Below are 21,428 nucleotides of genomic sequence, written 5' to 3'. Positions count from 1 at the left end.
CCACTGGAGACTGCATTAAGAATCCCGCTTCTCTCTCGGACCCTCGGATGGTCCCGTCTCTGAGCTGGCACAGTCAGTCCAAGAGAGGAAAATGTCTTAAACTTTAAGCCTCAACCTCAACCCCTTCAAAATTCACTATTAATTCGTCAGCTTCCACCATTCCTTCACCCATCTCATCACAACAACAACAATTTCATCTATCCCATCACTCACACGAATAACCCAACGAGAAAATGTCTTCACGAACTCTTTTCTTCGTCACCTCAAACCCTGGAAAGCTTGCTGAGGCCAAGGCAATTTTGAGTGCCAGCGGTGTGAATCTTGAGAGCAAGAACGTCGAAATCACCGAAATTCAGGGGACTATTGAGGAAATCACAAGGGATAAGGCAAAGCGCGCCGCTGAACAGGTTTCTACCCCCGTTTGCCTTTCGGGTGGATGTAAGATGGAAAACTTTGTGCGGATTGCTAACGACTCGAATCAGATCGGTGGCCCAGTTATTGTCGAGGACACCTGCTTGTGCTTCGATGCTCTCAAAGGGCTTCCAGGCCCATACGTGTACGTTCCAACATTCCTCTAGAGAAGCCCTTCGCATGTTGTGAAGAGATGCTAACTATTTACTAGTAAGCACTTCTTGAAGGAGATCGGCACTCGAGGCCTCACCAACATGCTTGCAGCCTACGATGACAAGACAGCACAGGCCGTATGCACATTTGCTTACTGCGAGCCTGGCAGCGAGCCCATCCTTTTTGAGGGCAGGACAAAGGGAAAGGTCGTGAGGGCAAGGGGCGAGGGATCCTTTGGCTGGGACCCTATCTTTGAGTATGAAGGTTCAACGTAAGTGCTTACTGATACCGTACCTTTATTGAGTCATATCTAACTATCTTGCAGCTATGCGGAGATGGACTCATACCAAAAGAACAAGATCTCTCACCGCTTCAAGGCTCTTCAAAAACTGACCGCTTGGCTTGAGGAGAAGCATGGCGGTGGCAGCGGTGGCAGCGGAGGGAGTGCTCCCCCACCTGCGGCCCCAAAACCTGTGGACCGTCGTAACATGGGTGGTCATGATACCTCCTCTGATGGTGGCAGTTTCTTTGATGGGTTTGGAGAGGAGGTCAAATCGAGGGCTATCAACATTGCTGGTGATGGGATGGGTATCAGAAAGGCCGCTGGAAGGGAGTGGCAGTTTGATTCTCCCGATGGTGGTAGAGGGAAGTATTAGACTGAACCGCGACTTTCTCTTTCTCTCTAAGCCATTATGCTATATCCAGTTGTAATTAAAACTTGATACAAGAATTCTATACTCCGTCCGGGTGATCCAACTTCCATTGCTTCAGCCATGAGTCTATTCTTTCCACATTGCTATCGATTTCTTCGGTGTTGTCGCTTTGTAGTTCGACCACTATCTCTTCATCGTATGATTCTAGAGCTTCTTCTAGTATCACCTGCATAATCTCTGCGTCCAGGTTTTCTTGAAGCTTTTCTTCTATAAAGTGGCGATATGGTTAGTGCACCGCAGACAAAACAAGGACCCAAAAACCTGTACCTGGATAGTTTCTGCTCTTAAGTCGATCATATAGAATTGTCGAATCTGCTCGTAGGACTACCACCAGGTCGATCCAGCTCTTTGGAAAAACATCGCAGACGTGCCAATCGATAATATAACCTCCTTTCATCACGTCTTCTTCAATCTCGTCGAGAAGCTGTCGAATTCTCTAAGTTAGGGCACCAAATAAATATCGAAAGTAATAAAAACCTTATCATCATCAACGATCCAGGTTTTAAGCTCGTCGTCGTAACCGTCATAGCAGCCTTTATCTTTGACAACCTGGTTTATCGAGAGGTGTTTCAGGCCAGTAGTTTGTGCGATGAGTTCGCAGTGAGATGACTTTCCTATATGTCATTTGATCTGTTAAGAAACATTTCTTGCGGAGCAGATACTGTAGGAAGAGAATATTACCCACGCCGGGAGTACCGGTGACAATGATGTTTGGTTGCGATCTTCCCATTGTGAATTGCTGCGCCTATCGTTCTTAGTTACGGGCTTCTGTACTCTATGGTGGAAGGTTGGGCGGTTTCCCAAATTTTCGGCCAACCAATGTGGGGAAGGTTAGACACATGCATGGTCCAAGCTTCTAGCCCTTTTTTCTCATGCAGATGCAATGTATGCAATACACCCTAACCCTGGTATTATCGGATTAACTATTTTCCGTATATGGGGAAACAGGATTTAACAACTCTACGTACCTAGAGTACCTACAGTACACCTATACCGATATTTTCTTTATGAATAATCAGTCATGCTCTACGGTAAGTAGTAGGTACATGTAGTGTCGATACTATGCTTTATTTCACTGGAGGCTCCGAGTCAAAAATATGAGATCATATGGTTCATAGGATTGTCGACCAGTACCTGGTCGCTGAATACTTACCCCTCTGTCTCCGATATTTGGGTATGAAACAGTCTCTCACACCACTTGTGATGAAATGTGAACGTCGAACGTGGTGTTAATTACTGTGGTGTCTGGCCGCCAGCGTACCTTATATCATTCTTACGGTACTTCACAGCCCGGCAAGCGACTCAATTGACGCCTCGTAAAATTAAAAGTACGCTCTATATGTATTCAACACTAACAATGGAGTATAATTCGGTTATAAAGCAGTAGGTGCTATTATCGCAATAACAGGAATTCGAACATTCGGGGCTAGCTTACTGGCAACTACAGGGAGTCCCATAATATAAAACGATTTGACCTAATCTCAACAACCAAATTTTTATACCAATGGCCTATTTACCAGTATCAAATGGTAGCCGGATTAAAGACATACATCTTATATCTACATGTATATCATCAAAATCACTCTTTACGGTGGTACCGGGCCAACCCCTAGTCTGACAGCATAGGTCCAGTAGAATGATGACTAAGCAACAACTTGAAGGGTATCTGTTTGCAAGTTCGAGCGAGTGACAGGACATGCATATCTGCGTGCGGGAACTGCCACTACTCATGGGCTATTCATTTAATTTGGCAGGAGCTCTCGGGGTTTGGAACGAATTGTGGAATGAATGAGCGGGCGAGTGTGGATGCAACGCGTTTCTCCATCCGGGAACCGAGGCAACAACTTATTACAAGCCAACGGCTTACGATACAAATCCTGTGGTACGAGCACATGTCACCGCTTTGATCTCGTCGACCCTTCTGTTGCCCAGCTTCGAGGAAACGAACTACTGCCAGCTAACATCGACATCAAGAGTCGAAAATAAAACGCATTCTTCAGGAGTTGAACTCCACCACTGAAGAGAACTGTTAATCATGGCAGGCTCCTCTCGTGTCCCTGTCTCGCTGCGGAACTTTGCCTCTGCGAAGACCGCGGCCGTTAGGAAGTCGCCGCATCTCGTCTTTAATCTCGATCTGTTCGTTACTCCTTTCCTCCAGCGGCTATAGTTTACTAACATACACGACTAGAATGCGCAATATTGTATTCGCCTACTTCATTCTCCGCCATTTTAGACGTGCAGTTCGAAAACTTCGTGGTCGTGGTGTTTTTGGTACCCTCTTCGATGGATATGCATATATGCGAAGATATGCATATGGTCTATTCCTCAACGCCCCAGGTGTCAGAGGGAAAGTCCAGGCACAGGTAGATGAGGCGTTGAAAAAGCTGGAGAACAAGCTTGTGCCCAAAGGACCCGGTGTGACAAGATATCTTGCGTTGCCTAAGGAGGGCTTCACGGAAACGCAAGCAAAGGAAGAATTGAAACAGTAAGAAATACATTGGGTCGCTTTTATGATAGGGTTTTGCTGATATTATGGTGAAGATTGAGTGAAATGGAACATACTTCATGGGAAAGTGGCCATGTATCTGGTGCCGTCTATCATGGCGGTGACGAGTTATTAAATCTACAAAGTGAGGCATACAGGATGTTTTCTGTTTCCAACCCTTTACACCCGGATGTTTTCCCAGGTGTTAGGAAAATGGAGGCTGAGATTGTTGCTATGGTACATAACCGCCCTAATATCGATGACATCATAGTGCTTTCCTAACATGATATTAGGTTTTGGCCATGTTTAATGCGCCGTCTACTGCTGGGGGTATCACCACTAGCGGTGGTACTGAGAGTATTTTGATGGCTTGTCTATCTGCAAGGACTAAAGCATATGTTGAACGGGGTGTTTCAGAACCTGAAATGATCGTCCCTGTCACTGCTCATGCTGCATTTGACAAGGCTGGTCACTACTTTGGAATCACTGTGCACCACGTTGCTGTCGACCCGGTTACTCTTAAGGTAGATCTGAAGGCTGTCAATCGTTTGGTTAATTATAACACTGTTTTGGTAAGCGCATACTACAGGTATATAATTAGGATACGCTCGATATTAACTTTCCACAGATTGTTGGCTCCGCTCCGAATTTTCCCCACGGAATAATCGACGATATCTCGGGGCTCTCCAAGATTGCTCTTCGCCGCCGTATTCCACTTCACGTTGACGCCTGCCTCGGTTCCTTCCTCGTACCGTTCCTTGAAAAGGCCGGGTTCCCGACTACATCATTCGACTTCCGGATCAAAGGTGTTACATCGATTTCTTGTGACACGCATAAATATGGATTTGCTCCTAAGGGTAATAGTGTACTCTTATTCCGTACCAAGAAACTCAGGGCATACGGATATTTTATCACTGCTACTTGGCCTGGCGGCGTTTACGCCTCGCCCACCCTCGCGGGGTCTCGCGCTGGGAGTCTCATTGCTGGAACTTGGGTATCACTAATGACACAAGGTGAAAACGGATACACTGCCTCTTGCCGCGATATTGTCGGCGCCGCAAAAACAATTGAATCTGGCATTCGCGAGAAGCTCAGCCCTGATCTTTATGTACTGGGGGAGCCTATGGTATCCGTAGTCGCATTCTCATCAAAGACCATAAACATCTATGAGGTTGCAGATGAAATGAGTACGCTTGGATGGCACTTGAACGCGCTACAAGACCCACCGGCGATCCATATCGCGTGCACAAAACCAACTGTGTCTGCAACAGGAAAGTTTTTGGAGGATCTCGAGAAGGCGGTGAAGGAGGTGAAGTTGAGAGGGGAGAAAAGCGGGGCTTCGAAAGCAGTGGCAGGAGATACTACGACTCTTTATGGTGTTGCGGGGAGCCTGCCAAACAAAAGCGTCATCAATTCGATGGCAATTGGTTTTGTTGATACGTTGTATAAGGCGTAGAGTGATTTTAAAGGCAGCAGAGAAGTTACGGAGAGCATGAGAATTAGGGGTATGGGGGGATTACGAGTTCAAATTGTGGACTCTGTCGTTCATTAAGTTTTCATGGTGGACATTTGTTTGACCGAGGGCGTTTCGTATATCACATGGTTGCACCAATCGCAAAATTTCCTTTGTAAGTGTTTAACTCATTCGTTCATTACTACTTTTCATTTGTCTTTATTTTTTTTTTGTTATTGTGGTATTTGGGCTTGGGCTTGGTTAAATATTGGGGTTGGAGGGGCCATTTGGTACACATTCATGGGGCCGCCGGAGTATATATTAGGAATTGCAAGTCATTGGAAATATTTGTATGGGAATAATAGCATTTCAACCATTTTTGGGAGCTAAAAGAGCTGTACTCGCCATCCCAATTCCATCCGGTAATATGAATCATGGGTGATCACTCGTGAATTATAGATCCGATCCTTCTCTGCTCCTATTAATTGGTTGATCGGTTGGATCTCGGTAGTCACATTGCTCGGTAAACAGACAGCAGCTTGATGTATCAGAGTTCCTTCCACACGCTTTAGGCATCTGGCGCACGTACGTATAACTAGGCGGTGCTGCGATCTATCTTGGCCATGGACTAGTACGTACACGCATTAGAAGCCCATCAAGTTGATGATTGCTTCAACACAAGTTGCAACACCCACACAAGGGGAAGCGGTTCCATTCTATGAAAATACTTGAGACAGAAGGAGTTATCTGTGTGTGAGACAAAAGATCTATGGCCCTCGGCGTCTGTGCTCCATGTCATAGCGAGAGATCCGGGGTGTTTAAGCCTAGCCAAACAAGTAGGGTTTGTGGCAAACCTGTATCAAAACGTTAGGGCAGAAACACTAAAGGGCTGAATGTGTCTAAACATCTTTGACCTAGATGTTGGGACTTCAACCGGAAAACCATAGAACTCATTAACCCAGTCTCGTTCCCGGACTTTATCTATGCAGATATTGACGCAAGACAATCTAGGCACGGAACTAAAAGAAAAGGCAGAGCCCTCTCTAACCCATGCCCAATGGGGGGCTGTAGCATAGTTGTTTACGGCTATCTAACCCAATCTTTACCTCGGAGGCGCTAGCTTTGTATATCAGTACACAATTGAGGAGATATAATCTCAAATTGACGGCTTGATACGATCGCAAGCTAACCCACAAGCCAGCTAAAGGAGCACAAGGCTCATTAGCAGGATATACTTGCAATGGAAGTTAATTGTGAGGTACACCCCAACCCTTCCGCGAGCATCAGAAGAGTGAAGGTAAAGGAAGGGGCCGTGGTAAGAGGAGAATTAGTGGGACGGAGATGAGGAACTACCAAAGACCCCCAATAATCAAAACCGCCCTTTATACAGCTCGGGAGTCCTACTCAACTACTACTAAGAGGAATGGGCCCTCGATTGGATAACATCTCTGTGAAATGGTGGGGACAGATTATAAACCGTAGATAGACAAACAACATTAGCTTTCGGGATAAATTGGCAGGATGCAAAGTTACGAAGACACAGATAAAAAGAATATTTTATAAAATAGTGCCACAATATTCCGCTGGCTTAGTAGAACCTGAAGTCACTCAAGTCAACTCTTCCGTTGTTAGATCTCTTCGAGTGTGTTCTGCCTGGTACGTATGTTGATAGCTAGCCCGGCGCTGGTTCAAGAAGAAACGGGTAGCTGAGCGGAAGACAGGCTATTTGAGCGGGTGATTGGACTACGTACATGTATATACATTGCCAGAACATCACATACCTGTCTTCGGCTGGCATCATAAATTTTTGTAGTGGGGGGAAGGGTTCCGTTTTATCAATCTCCACAACAGAAAATATGAGGGACATACATTCAGCGCAAGCAAAATAAACTTTATTGAATGGCAGAAGTTTACTATGTCTCAACAGCCAGCAGCTCTGTATATAATGAATTAACCTTCGTTTTTCATTTCCATCATGCACCAAACTTGCACAACATGCCATACACTCGTCGGTCGAGGATGTTAAGATTACATGTATCTTGACTACCATAGATAATAGCTACAGTAAGAACAAGGAAATCTACATTATTATCGGTACTTGAGTGCGTCGAACTTCTATCGCTATCGCTTTATTTGGCATCACAAACTATCACTCGCAATCACATGACTAGAGCACTTCACCCTGACCAAGTCGACTGCTTGGATGTATCTACCTAACTACATGTAATCCCTTTATCTACAGAACCCTTAATTATCTCTTCATATACAAAAGGAACCTCTCATAACATCCATAACAGGTCAATGATCAAAAATCGCCCCAGCCCCATCTCGGCCACCCCCACCACCACCTTCCCCAACCACTGTACCACCAAACCATATCATACATCCCCCCCCCCCCCCCAGCGCACCGCCTCGTGGGGTCTAAACTTCGGGTGTTGATGGAGGGAAAAAGGTCAACGGGAACTCTTATCTACCCCCGCTCATCACCATGATCAGCTCCCACTCATATTTACTTTTTCCTCCTTCTCCACCCCCCTCCCCCCTTCTTCGTTTCTTTTTTTTCCCTCCCACATAAACGAACGGAAAAAAACAAAAGAAGAGGTTTCAGCCCCTTGCGTATGTGGTACGGTGGCTTGTTTGAGATCTTCTGAATCCGTTTCTGATCAGCACCCGGTCGATCCAGGAGTTGGGGTGTTGGGAAAACCTGAGAGAGGAGAGGGGGAGGGGGAGGCAGAAAACCCGTCTATCCGTCAAATGCATCCATCAGTCCATTTACCCCTCAGTTCTAATTGTGTATGTAATGCAGATTAGGGCCCTCAGGCTAGGATAGATAGATAGCACACGAAACCACCGATCCATGGAATCGGACTTTGGAGCTTTTGAAACGGAGAACTAGGGGAGAAATAACCCATTCACGCAACGCAAAAGCAAACAGATAGGGGACGTCTCTGTACGGTGTAAGTGAACATACGTAACTCCTATCGTAATTGCAAACTCAATTGAGCGTCGGCGGGAAAACCCTTACGTGCCTCTGCCTATCTTTCTGCTTTACCGTGGAGGGAGGCCTAGGAGAAGAACAGATTTGTTGCAATTGCAAAAACCAAAACCTGTAGATCAATGCACCAACCCTAGAGTACATTGTACGTGGGTTTTTGGTTTTGTTCGCACCTACTCGATGCGAAGCAAGCTTTACATATGTCCATCACGAGACTGAATTCATATTCTTTACCAACCCTTAAATCTCTAAATAACCCAGCTCAAACCAAGCAAGACATCTGGTTGGTCCCCTGTGCCTCATCTTCAATGGAGCACGAGCTTTTGTACACCTATTGCAGTGCGGTGCGATAATAGCAGAACCTCGGTGGGGGGCGAGGAATGTCGACGTCGAATCGATTCCTCGACCAACAAAAATCTCACGATTCGAGACAAAAAAGGTCTCGATATTGCCCCCAATTCCCAACACAAAAGAAGAAAAAAACTACTATATATGCAGGAACTGAAGACATACATCATCACATCACGGCAGTGTTAATTATACCTACCTATTAGTTTAGACGGTGGCTTCCGACATTTTCGCCCTTTTTTTATTTTTTTATTTTTTCCCACTATATGCAAGGCTGGTGAAAGGTCGAGAAAAAGGAATTTTTTTTAAAAAAAAAGAATAAACCAACTAAAAGCCACCATTATCGATCTCCTCCTTCACCCATATCAGCCACCGGCGTAGGAGGTGTCGCCACGCCCTTCTCTCTTAAGCCATTTGGGGACGTCCATCCATCCCTCCCATCACGTGCACATCTAGATGCCCGGTCCGGGCCAGTCTTGTTTACAAGCGTCCAATGAGGTGGCTTTCCGAGTGCTTCTCAAGATGGGATTGTTTATGCGCCCCCAGGTCACTGTATCCGCACCCATTGTTGCGGAGAACAGTCGTAAACCAACCAGTACAATGCTTGGTGGGGGTGCTCGTGATCTGAGCGTATAGTAGTGAGATAGGGAATTAGTTACTGAGTTATTTCTCCCGAGCCTAGCTGGTAAAGAAATGTGATGGCAAGTTCCCTGGTGTTTAGAAATGGGAACGAGAAGGGAGAGGAGGGGATTGGGTGCTTTGCAATTTGGGGAGGGGATAATAATTGTAGTACAGGGTCTGGATCCAGCTCTCTCTCCCGGTGGGAATATATACATATGCCGGTGAAGAGAGAAATATGACATATATGCCGAGCTAGCTGGAATATATGCCGATATACCTACCAGCTGGGAGATTCAAAAGTAAGTAGAGCAACTGAGTGAGAAGTTAGAGCCAAAGCTGAGAGAACCCGATGCCGTATTCAATCGGACCTTTTGCTCCAAAACTATAGCTGCCACCTCGTGGCCGGCCGGCAAGATTCACACTCCCCAACAGAGCCTTGAAAGCAAAGACAGCACTTCCGTACGTTAGGCAGGTACCACGCTCGGCAACGCAACAAAGCCAAAGCTAGTAGGTACTGCACTGAGGGGATGGTGATGGACAAGGCTGAGAGGTGCTGAAGCCATTTTCAGATAGGGATCGGAATCTAATACACACCGTGGCCACTAGTACACCAGACTCGCTCGTGTATTACGCCAGTAAACCGTGAACATGCCAGGAACCACATATCTATACGGGAATTGGCATCTTCTCCCAATGTGGAATGATTACTCCATGCATTTTATATGCCGATAACAAGTGGGCCAATAGATTGGCCACCGACTGAGTGAAGAAAAGACGGTAAAGACGACGTATATGATGTATCGGGATCGATCCATGTATTTTCGAACGTTGAACTATACCATGTTGCCCGCGGGTAACCAGTTCTGCTCATCATCTAACAGCACTTTCTTAATTCCAAACGGGTCAGTGCTCTGCTCTAACACAGGGTCTACATCGCAGGTCAATGCCAGAGCAGAGCAGAGGAATGGCAGGAATGTAAGCCGGCAAGGTAGCGTATCTGCGCACTGAGGACCACCAAGCTGAATTCCAAATTGCAAACTCCAATTAATGCCGTAATCGAATTCCTCCCCACCTTCCCTGTTAACCCTCACCGGCTCCTAGCACCAGCTAGTATTCATTGCAGCGTGATTGCAGGTCCATATCCGACAGTAAACACCTAACCCCGAAGAACCGAACCAGAACGTTTCAATTCCGCTCATCAATTTTCCCGGTGACCAATATATAATGAACAATTGCAATTGCCATTTAAATTCCTAACGGTAGATATACGAAGAGAAAAACACGCATACTCCCCAATCGCAAAAAAGAAACATCGATTATTGCAGAAATTTTTTTCTTTCCCCTCACCACAGACCACTTCACGCTTCATGATTGGCACAGTCATTTTTTCCCCAAAAAAACCGCACTTTCAAGGGAAGCGCCAAAAAACAAAAAGCAACAACAACCGCAGAGGACTGCGAAAACCTGCAAACCCCCACCGGCGTGATGGGCGGGTGGGCGGGCGGCGGTGAGAATTTCCTTACTCCACGGTGAGGAACTGGGGTACGTTACCTACCGAGTGATAATCCATGATTGATACACCCCCCACCCTATGGACGTTGTTCGTGAAACAAATCACGTGTCTTCCTAAACAAAAGCGCGCAATAGTATGGGGTGCGGAGAGGCAGGACGCAGATAAAGCATAAACACGCAAACGCACGCACGCAAGCAAGCAGGGCATACTGGGATCAGGGACAGACATGAATACCTAGTCTAGGGGAAGGAGAGACAAAACCACCACCAACAGTCCAAGGTAGAAAATCTGAATCTGAAGCTTAACGGTCCGGCATGGCAAAGCTAGGGAGGGATTCAGGAGGCGGAGCCCTGGGGGGGGATGGATGATCGATGGCATCACGGCCAGGCAGCCATGGGTGCCATGTGTGGCTTTCCCTTGAACCCTAGCAATTCCTCTACTCAACACGCTCGAAACCCAGTAAGCAGTACACCTTCTTAGAGCACGGTAGGGGCGGGGGAGGTATTGTGGGTAGGTAGGTAATCCGATCGCTGGCTGCGTGCAAATCCCACCTCGTTCATTTGCCAGACGAAGATCACTCCGTTACCGTTTCTTCGCTGGCAAAACCCACTGGCTAGATCAGCCATGCACAGATCGTCGGGAAATTCCGGTGGGGCAATATACATATGAAGCCTAGCTGGATGCCATGTCGATTGCTAGACTAATCTCGGACCATGACGAAGCGGAAGTGTCCCTCCGGATGTGCTCCCACCATCCCTTCCACCCCTCAGGGTCCAGAGTACATGTACCGGGACCAAAAGGTGGGGGTTTACTACTCAACTCGCGATTATGGGCGGGGGATGGATGGATGGGACGATTGACGGACGGACAGTCCTTCCCCAGTCCGTCGAGTGAGTAATCATGATGTAGAGCACATGGTCCGAGAGTGAAGAAGATGAAGAAGAAGCTCAGTCGGAATCGATCACAAACGTCAAAGCGTGGATTTGGGGTGGGCTAGCTGGGTATGACACGTGGTGTAGGGTAGTGAACAGAGCAGAGTAGACCCGGAGCTTGTTGCGTTTTTCTGCTAGCAATGAAAGACAGAAGGTCGGTTAGGGCATCCCTACTCTACTTACCGACGGCGGACGGACAGGACAGCCCTGGGCTTAGGGCCCAGAAGGTTGAGATCGCGGAAGATTTGCAAGATACAATGTATCATGTAGGATAGGCGGACATGTAACATACGAGTGCGTGCACTCTGCCCTTCTGTCTCTCTATCACCGGCGCGAAGATCATAAACAGTAGATAGTAGATTAGGTATGTAGACACCGCATACATTCGATATTTACACACCTAGAGTACATAATCTATACATCAACGGCCCAAGCAATACACCAATCTCTGGGCTGGATTGGCCCAAGGTAAGCAGGCAGGCATGAGGCAGGCAGGCTACCATCGGATGGATTATGATCAGAACACCACTACCACAGTCACAACCACCATCATCACTTCAATCACAACCACCACTGAGCGCTCACCATCACCATAACCACGATGATGATGACCTTGGCGCAACATCTCTCTTGCTCTTCCCACACTCGTGACTTCACCTCCATGCATGACTGACTGCATCCTTCCAGCCACGTGCGTGCGTTTCTTCGTAGGCCCCTCGGCGCCCTCCCCCCAATCCAGCCAAGGATCCGGAGTAGGGCGGCCGGACCGAACCACACGGACGTTGGGGTCTGAAAAATAATGATTTCCACATATTTCTACATACGTACACCTAGCTAGCCAGTTTGCGGAATACCCCGCAGTAGGAAGAGGTTAGGTACCGCGGGTTCTTTTTTTTTATTTTTATATTTTATTTGATTATTTCATTTTTTATCTTGATCGTATCGTAGACACGGGAATCGCGAGATAAGGGCTGGATGGGGGAGGGCCTAATGTATGTATGTATGACACCGGAGGATTTATCGTCCAAGCAAGCAAGCAGGCTGCACACGACGTGTCTCAGTAGCCGCGGGGGGGGGGGGGGGGGAGAGAGTATGTATGAAGGGAACGTTCATGTAAAGAGGAAAGAGAGGGATGTTCCAGGTAAATAACCTTAAGTCGGAGTGGGATATGGGGTAGGATGAGTGAAGTGAGGTGAGATACACTCAGGTTATCTCATGTACACCCGTGTCTAGAAAATTCCCGGATCCCGCACCATAGCAACCAGACCACGACCAAACACCACCATGAAACCCATGGGGTTTGCTTAAATCTAAGTTGTGGAAAAGGTAGCACAAGAGGTAGAGAAGGCCTCATAGTATAGATGAGTTATGGAGAGCTTCCATTGAGGAGTGGGGATATTTTCCCCCAAGAGACCTTTGATGCACCTTGAGCTCATAGTATGCCAAGGGTGAATCAGGGTTATGAGGCAAATGGGTGCCACACAAAATAGTAGCTTTTTATATTTCATTTCTTTACTATTTAATTATGCCACAATTTCAATTTCATGTCTATTCAATCTGTAGCTGTTGAGATATTTGGTGGGTCGCGGTTTGGTTGCTACGGAGTGGGATTGGGAATTTTCTAGACACGGGTGTACATCCATACATCGAATGTGTAAGCATTACTGATACACGGCTGTACTCTGCTTGTGCTTGTAAAGTATCTGTACCTGCTCTCACTCGTGACTCCCCCCCCCCCCCCCCCAATATGTGCCTGCGTATTGTACAGGCCTCCAGAAACTACATGTAAGTACTTGCTCTACGCGGGCAGACAAAGACAAGACAGGCAGAAAAGCTCCTGTCGGGAAACTCGTATGCAGCACTGCAGCCTCCCTTCTTCCCTTTCCCTCCCGTGCACTTCGGTATTTCCTTCCCCTCTCCCTACAATCACGATTCACCAACGCAGCTTAAAGGTATGTACCTCGCAGCTGAACCTCTTGTAGCGGTATCCCATCCACCCACACACCCGCCCGGAGAGATCTGAGCAAGCTCGAGAAAATAGTCTGGTATTAGGACGAGGACGAGGAAGTAGGACCTAAGGATTCGGCGCACACTAGAACTGGAATCCCGCCCCGCCGGATGTCTGGCGCACGACCGGGCCAAGCCCCCCGTCCGCGCATCAACGGCCAGCCAATCGTTCGACCCTCTTGAGCTTTCTACTTACTCTAGATCTCTGCAATAGAATACGAGGCGGACATTTGTGGTCGTTGAATCTCCGAAGTGAGAGAGAAAGGAAATAAAAATACTAACACCCACTACCCCCGCCAGATGCAGATGCAAATGCAAGTATGGATTCGGATTGGGTGGTGGTGATGGTGGTGGTGGGTGGTTAAGTTTGCGCAAATATGTAGGGTTCATCATTTACAGTTACGGTAGCAATTTCGGCCCAGCTAGGTAGAGAGTATCCCACCCCACCACCACCACCACCGCCGTAATAATCGTCCGTCCCATCACTATCATCATCACCTTCCGTAGACTGCGCTATGCACGCGCGTACACATCTGTATGTATGTACTGTCCTGCATGCCCCATTTTCAAAGGAAAGCGGGAGTCCCAAATCTGAAACTCCGCGTAAATGCAACAACAAGAACAACAACAACAACAACACCGGAGACCCGGAGGTTTCCATACCGATTTACAATGCCTACATACTCTACAACGCCCCCGAGTCCGGTCGGCGGGCGGCTGGGGGAGAAGCGAGAAAGCGGGGCTGGAAGGGAAGGGTAGGGAAGGAAAGGGAAGGAAAGGGAAGGGTAGAGTACGTCTGTGGTGAAGGGTTTCAATGCGGGGGAGCCCGTCCGTCGAATGGGGGAAGGGGTGGGAAACCCGCTCCCGCCCTTGCGTAACTTGCGTTATTTGCTTGCCTGAGAGATAATGTCGATATAGATACATGTAGTCTAGCTGGAAGCTCTGCGCGCGCGTATGTATATATATAAACAGCATAAATTGGATATTCGAAATTGGAGATTGGGTATCTTTTTTAGTGTTGTTGTTATTTCATGTGTGTTATTTCACGCTGTTGTTGTTTTTTTTCCCCACATCCCCATCCCTTCCCTTTGGTGGCTGTGGCTTTTTTTTTTTTGTTATCGTGACTGACTCGACAAGACAAGCGCCCGTGGTTGCACAGACCAGATCAGCTCTACTCTAGACTTCCATGATCTGCGCGAGATTATATTATGACCTGACAAAAAGATACATGTATTAATTTATTTTACAAGAGGCGCTCATGATTATGATGATATACATCATGTATGTAGTCTAGACAAGAGGGAAATAAAATAATGAGCCTCGTTGGCCGGTTCATGCCGGGGACGAAAGAAAATCATAAGACGAAGAGTAATAAGCGCGGCCTCCACCAACACAATCCATCCCATCGTCTTCTAGAACAACATGAAACGACGAAAACCAGGTTGCCGGCTGATGTTCAATTTCAAGAGCCGCCAGTTCGGTTCGTAATGACCCAATTCCTTGTTCGCCCCCATGCATGCATCTCTATTCCTGGCTCCTAATATGTACACATGCAGGCTGTGTGTCGCTAAGGAAAAAAAAATAAAAAATAAAGTGACGAGGTGGGAAAAGAAAAACGTAAAAATCAACTCTTTGATGGTAACACATTTCTCTACTGTGTAAATTACTGATGGTTTCGGAACCATGATGAGATACAAAACTAAATAATAATCAGGCCGCCGTACATATACCCATACCAAAATCAACCATGAGAACAGGAGATAATCTAATGTACATAAATAATAATAATAATACTGGATGTCTTATACCACCAAACCGGCCAAAATAGCCAAAATAACCAAAATCGAAAGAAATAAACAACCGTATCTTTACTCGCCTATAAATATTCCTAAGTGAAACTTGATGAAGTAAGAAGAACAAAAGAGCCCAAGTGATGAAGCAAAAACCCATGCATGTGTCAAAGAAAGACAGAAATATAGTTAAAGTGTAGTAGAAAAGAAACCAGGAGGCACAAAATATAACCGACAGATATAAGTTTCTTTTTGAAAATGGAATTTGAGAAAATAAAAGAAAATCCAGCCCGGAATGTAGCTTCGTTGCCGAAAGGCCGTGTTTGATCCATGAAGTAATGAAAATGTGACTGTACAGGGTCGAATTTTTACACAAGCTGCCAAGTATCTGCGGTGTAAATGTGCTGCTCAAGTATCGTCGGCCATCCTCGTAACAAGTTCTCCACTAGTACCTCTTCTAAATCCTACACACTCTCACCCCGATAAAGACTCCGGAATCCTACGACGCCGCCATAGCTCCTTTTTGTTGGATATCCATGTGCGCCTGGTGCCCCGAATCCCGCTGAATGACAAATGAAAATAAAATGCAATGTGGTGGAACGAAAGCCAAAGTAACCGTTGTAGCGTGACACCAAATAAAAATCGGACCCTGAAAACATGATATATCGCCAAAACGCTCAAACCCCAATAATCAAAACACGATGCCTCTCAAGGAACGTTAACATCACTTGGTAGCTGCACTGGTGGCCCACTTCCAGAAACTGGTTCCCTGTCTTCGGATGTTATTGGACCATGTGAGTAGTGGACAACCTGTGCTCCTGCAGGGTTTGCTGTGGGATTAGCTTCAAGGTAAGCTGCCATATCCCAATTGCGTTGTCCAGTTGTAGGTGGGGCAAGCGGTTGCTGCGCATGCCACATGTTGCCATGCTGACTCGAAGGTGGCGGGAGAGCCGTGTGAGGTTGCAAATCCTGACCACTAGTGCGCTGTATTGGCGGTGAAGTCGTCAAAGGTGGTTGCTTTAGGGAAGGCGGGCCAGCAGTGCCAGTTATCGAGGCTGAAGGGCCTGCAGACGACTTGGAATCTGTTGCAGATGGGGGCGAAGGCACACGCGATGGTGGGGCATCAGAAGGGCCTGATTTTGTGGATTCACCTGGTCCCCCAGGGTATGCAGAGCCTCCAGGAACAGCGGGAATCACTGAGGCTGTGGAAGAGTAACTGGCAGACTGCGGAAACAGTCAGTAAGAGAAAAAAGAATGCAAAATCCGGGTTTACTCACATATTTGCCAATAATTTTCTTCAAGGCGTGTGTTAGAACCGCCCATGGGAATACTTTCACGTCCTTCTCAATGTTGCGAGGTTTGGGGTTCGGGAAAGCCATGATAAGCTTGAAAAAGTTCTCGCTATCAGGTTTGGCTTTGGAGACCGTCAATGGCTTGCAGCCCTCCAAATTTCTTCGGATCCTATTCTTCTCCTCCACTGTGAATCGGACAGCGATCAAAGATTCCAGCAAGTAGATGCAGTCTACACTAGTGACATAGCATTCTCGTTTCTCTGCCCACCAAATACAACTTATACAGATACTATTTGGCTGCCTTTCGTTTGGTGCAACAGGGCGGAAGGTTGTGTGGATCGTACTCCCTTTCTGTCGTCGCCAAAACTGCACCAGCCGTCGCCTATTGTCCCACTCCTCTGAAGTCCAGTTATGTGCCATGTCGTTTAGTTCTCCTTGAATCTCAAGAAGAGCCTTATGGGGGTATATTCCATATGGGTTAAAACCGGATCCTGTTCCACTGGGTCCTCCTTGAACTGCTCCAGGAGCAGTATGTGTTGATTGCTGAAGAGTAGAGGTTCTGATAAGTGTCGGATTTGGTGTGTTTGAGGGAGAAGGTAACGAAGGAGGCTGTTGGTCCGGAGGGCCATCATTCCTGATAGGTCTGCCAGATTGTGGTACTGCGGATGCCTGAGCGCCGGAAGATTGTACAGGGTATGGCTGGGCCCATGGTTGCCCTGGCTGGGTAGCTGACTGTTGAAGCCCGTCTGTAGAGTATGAACCATAGGTATAATTTCGTGGGGGTGATGTCTGTGGTTGATATCCAGGGGCGTGTGTTGCTTGTTCAGGATGATCATATCCAGAATAAATACCGTAAGCCCTCTCTGTACCTGCATGGGACGCGTAAGGCGGGTATTGCCCTGGTCCTTGAGGCTGATATCCATAACCATAATCCTCACTCTTTGGTCTTATTGGTTGAGTGGAACGCTTTGCGGGGCTCCTAGTTGTAGAATCTTCAGGTTCAGCCGTGAGCTTGCGCTTGAGTTTTGTTGCTCGAGGCGGTGAGCTGTAAGATTGCTGGGTTGTTGCGTCTGTATATGTGAAGGTGCCAACATCTACAGTCCCCAACTCTTGCCCTTCCTCATCCTCCATGTTCATGTATACCGTAACTTGAGGAGCGACCCAGCCCGTTAATGCAAAAGCGGGTGTCTCGCCGGACAATCGATACATCCCGGACCCTTCGTGCTTGTGAATAGTAGCGTTGCACCTTCGTGAACCAAACATAAATCTAAACTGTCTAGAGTCGGCAGTCAAATCTGTGGGGCAGTGGAGAAAAACGCTAAATGGTGTTCCTTCAACTCCAATCTGAGGAGTATATCCCATTACCCTGGGTATTAATGGACCTGTCTGATGCTCCTCATACCCCCGTGATGGGTAAGTAGCTTCACCTATAGCTGAGGTATGTTGTTGTGATTGTGAGTGGCTATGAGGGATGTGTGCCAGCTGTTGTTGCTGTGATGGTGTTGTGTAATGGGACTGGGCAGTATATGACCCATAAGAGGATTGAGGGTTGGGCAAGTGCTGGCTCTGAGGTCTAGTGTCATACTCTAAAACATAAATAAGTTAGCTAAGTTTTGAATATAATTACCAAAATTAGATCTTACCCGGCTGCTGCTGGGGAGATTTTCCGTAGGCCGACATCGACAAGGTCCCGGCCGGGAAGGCTGATTTGGCCAGGAGGCCGTCTTCGTTATGTAACCCGCTCCGAAAGCTAGGAATATCTCGATAGTCGTAGGACGAGTAAGGGTCTCTGGACTGTATAGGATCACAATTTGTTAGCAAGGGAGCTTGGATATTTTTTTATAAAATAAAATAAAAAAAATAGCATTTGTAAATATATGTTCAGCATGCATAAACATGCTGCTAAGCAGGGGGTGGGGGGTGTATCATATAAGCAAATGAATCAGTAGAGTTGATTTAAATTACCTCTTGAACGTGCGTGTATACTGCGCTGAGTGCCACGATGAAAGATGTAGGTGGATGAAATGGGAAGATGTGAGGTCAAGGAGGCAAGAAGAGGGCTGAAGATCTCCTTGCTTGGGGTTGGTATGTAGTAGTAGTAAGGCTAGGGTGGTGGTGGTCCAAGACGAGGCTGGTCAAGCTGGGGTAGCTAGTGCGAAGTAGTCAATAGCGTGATTGTCAAGGGTTCCCAGTGATAACTATTGAAACCGTAATAGATTGCAGTTTATCACGTATTCAAAGAGAGTTGTAAAGAATTCGAGTGATCAAGATGTCAGGCTGATTTGACTCTGTTCCAAATCTGTTATTTGGGTAGTGGGTAGAGCTGAGTGGGAGCCGATCAGTCACGGTATATGTACGACGAGGCAGAGAGACACTCGAAAGAATGCGTATGAACTTGAGTTAGGAGAAGGAGTCAGTGGCGATGATTAATAAATGGTGGTGGCGCCGAAAGAGGAACAAGGAGAGCTGAGGTCGAGGCCCAAACAGGAGGAGCAGAAAGCTCGAGCGACTGTTGGAAGTCTAAGGTAGGGGAAGGGGGGGTGTGGAAGTAGGGGTGGTTGGAACGCGGAAGGAGTAGAAGGAGAAGGAGGGGAGGAGGAGGAGGAGGAGGAGGAGGAGGGGAGGACAAATGGGGAGAAGAAGAAGGTGTGGGTAGGTACCTGGTATGTATGTGTGGATGGTAGATATGTGGGATATTATGTTATAGAGGCTCTTGCAGGCACCCAGACCGACAGCCAGAGGTAACTCGAACAGTGCAGTAGTAATACGGTTCTCCGATCTGATCTCGCTCGAGATCTTGGAATCCTCGGAATCCAGGCAAACCTCCGGGCTCACACACACGAAATGGATCTACCCGGTATGTATGAGGTATGTATGAGGTACCCTGTGCTTATACACACGCACGCACTCGTATTATTTCAATAAGAAAGGGCGGAGAAGATGGAGATGACGGAGATGAGGGCTGTGAAGGTAAAGAAAAGAAAAGAAGAAAACACGGCCACCTAAGAGATGGGACGTTGCAAATAGTCTAGTTGCGGGCTTGACAAAACAAATGGGGGCGGCAGCGGGCACCAGGCGGGCAAGCAAGCTATCTTACCAGTAGTAGAGCACGAATAGGCAGTAGCTGAAAGAAGGATGATAGCTGGCTGGTGCTTGGGTGCTTTCTGGCTGCTGCTGTTACTTGCTAATGCTGTTGACGAAAGCGAGTGACGAAAGCAGAGGGAATATTATATGTCTAAAGACCCGAAAAGATGGACGCATCGAGCAAGGAGTGCAACAGGAGGCAGAAACAGTCCGCAGACTACTCTACTTATGACCATCTCCGTTAAGTTCCCTCTCTGGTAGACAAATAAAGAGACGCCCGCTGCGTGGTCGTGGTACGCAGCTAACAGCTAACTAACACTCCAAGAGGTTGACTGGCCCGAAAAACGATTGTGGATGTGAGCACCCCCCCCAGCCTCTCTTCCTAGCAGTACCTATTGCGGATGTGGAGAGAAAGGGAGAGCCAGTATTCATTTGCTCATCAACCAAGCCGCCAGAATGGTACCTACCCCTACCTCCGCCGCACCCAAGAAGTAGATCTTTCTTTTTCTTTTCCCTCCCTTGATCCTCTGCGGAAGGAACGAACGAGGTGTGTGTTGCTGAAAATACACAGGTATTAACTGGCAAGGATTCCAATACTTTAGATCTGGCAAATCCAACCCAGAAACCTTAACCTGCAGCGCATCGCATTGTGCTGCACCTTGCGGAAGAGTTTTCCCTGCCGTACCCAGGCTCGGCGCAGCCGCTTGTTTCCGGCCACGATATCATAAATATAAGAGGTACAGTAGGTACAGAGATTACTCTAGATACTGTATGGTAGATACCTACATAGGGCAGGTAAGTAAGTGCTCTAAAGTTACAGTATAATGCATGTTGTATGTATAAAAGGTAGGTTACATGTGGGTTGTTAGAGTAGGTACGGTACATGGACCTGTAGAGTACCATCCAGATACTCCTAGAGTACCCGCATCTCTACTGCCTACATCTGCTGCATCTGTTTAGAGTACCACTCCAGGCAGTATTAAGGCAGTAGGACGTAGGACGTACAGTAGGTACAGGTAGGACGTATCATGTACAGCAAGCAGTAGGTACGTTCGCTGAAGAGGCTGCTCGCGCGCGTCCCTGTTGCTTTCGATATGTTGTGGTCCCACAGACCGCATGGCTGGGGACGGCCAGATGCATCCTGCCTGGTCGCCGAACGGAATGAATGGGGCCAGATGATGTGCGTCTATTTCTGTCAGGTTAGGCAATGATTGACGATGTGCGACAGTGAAATGCTCTCGGCTGACAAGATGGGTTGCAAGGGTTGCCCTTTAGTCTTACTTAGCTAGCGCCCGAAAGCTTCTTCGCTCATTCCAGTCACCCTTTCGGAATCGGTCTACGTACCTATTGGGATCTGGACACTTGATATATCTGTATACACGATACCATTATTGTAATATTGTACATAATCATCATCATCATCATCTCCATCGTCATCATCGTTCTTGATCCCCTCCCCAACCTACATCCTATCCTTTCCAACTACCACACACATACATTACAGCTACACCATACAGCCCCCCCTACCCCATTCATCCATACATCCACCACCCCTCCCATCCCATAAAAACCCCCATGCACCCGATATTAAAAGTAGACAGAATTACCCCAGCGATCGAGTAGTGTTCTTG

The 21,428-nt window shown here is 47.3% G+C and overlaps 4 protein-coding genes across 4 annotated transcripts; 2 read left to right on the top strand and 2 right to left on the bottom strand.

Moving 5' to 3' along the window:
* Positions 1-233: 233 nt before the first annotated feature.
* LAJ45_00263 (uncharacterized protein) lies at positions 234-1,220 on the top strand (the record flags this gene model as incomplete). Its single annotated transcript, XM_046109865.1, has 4 exons — positions 234-407; positions 483-556; positions 623-835; positions 890-1,220. 4 exons carry the CDS (start codon positions 234-236, stop codon positions 1,218-1,220), a joined length of 792 nt encoding a protein of 263 aa, XP_045976558.1.
* A 76-nt stretch (positions 1,221-1,296) lies between these two features.
* On the bottom strand, positions 1,297-2,007 carry LAJ45_00262 (uncharacterized protein; the record flags this gene model as incomplete). Its single annotated transcript, XM_046109864.1, has 4 exons — positions 1,297-1,484; positions 1,545-1,701; positions 1,755-1,891; positions 1,959-2,007. 4 exons carry the CDS (start codon positions 2,005-2,007, stop codon positions 1,297-1,299), a joined length of 531 nt encoding a protein of 176 aa, XP_045976557.1.
* Positions 2,008-3,312: 1,305 nt separating this feature from the next.
* Positions 3,313-5,218, top strand: LAJ45_00261 (uncharacterized protein; the record flags this gene model as incomplete). The annotated part of the gene is made up of 5 exons (XM_046109863.1): positions 3,313-3,413; positions 3,466-3,762; positions 3,819-3,999; positions 4,056-4,334; positions 4,391-5,218. 5 exons carry the CDS (start codon positions 3,313-3,315, stop codon positions 5,216-5,218), a joined length of 1,686 nt encoding a protein of 561 aa, XP_045976556.1.
* Positions 5,219-16,129: 10,911 nt separating this feature from the next.
* On the bottom strand, positions 16,130-18,393 carry LAJ45_00260 (uncharacterized protein; the record flags this gene model as incomplete). Its single annotated transcript, XM_046109862.1, has 3 exons — positions 16,130-16,645; positions 16,699-18,299; positions 18,357-18,393. 3 exons carry the CDS (start codon positions 18,391-18,393, stop codon positions 16,130-16,132), a joined length of 2,154 nt encoding a protein of 717 aa, XP_045976555.1.
* Positions 18,394-21,428: the final 3,035 nt, after the last annotated feature.

Source organism: Morchella importuna (assembly GCF_003444635.1).
Source record: "Morchella importuna strain M04M26 chromosome Unknown Morimp01GS001, whole genome shotgun sequence".
Lineage (NCBI taxonomy): Eukaryota > Fungi > Ascomycota > Pezizomycetes > Pezizales > Morchellaceae > Morchella > Morchella importuna.
Note: the sequence above shows the minus strand (reverse complement) of the source record. Positions and strands in the feature narration are given on the sequence as shown.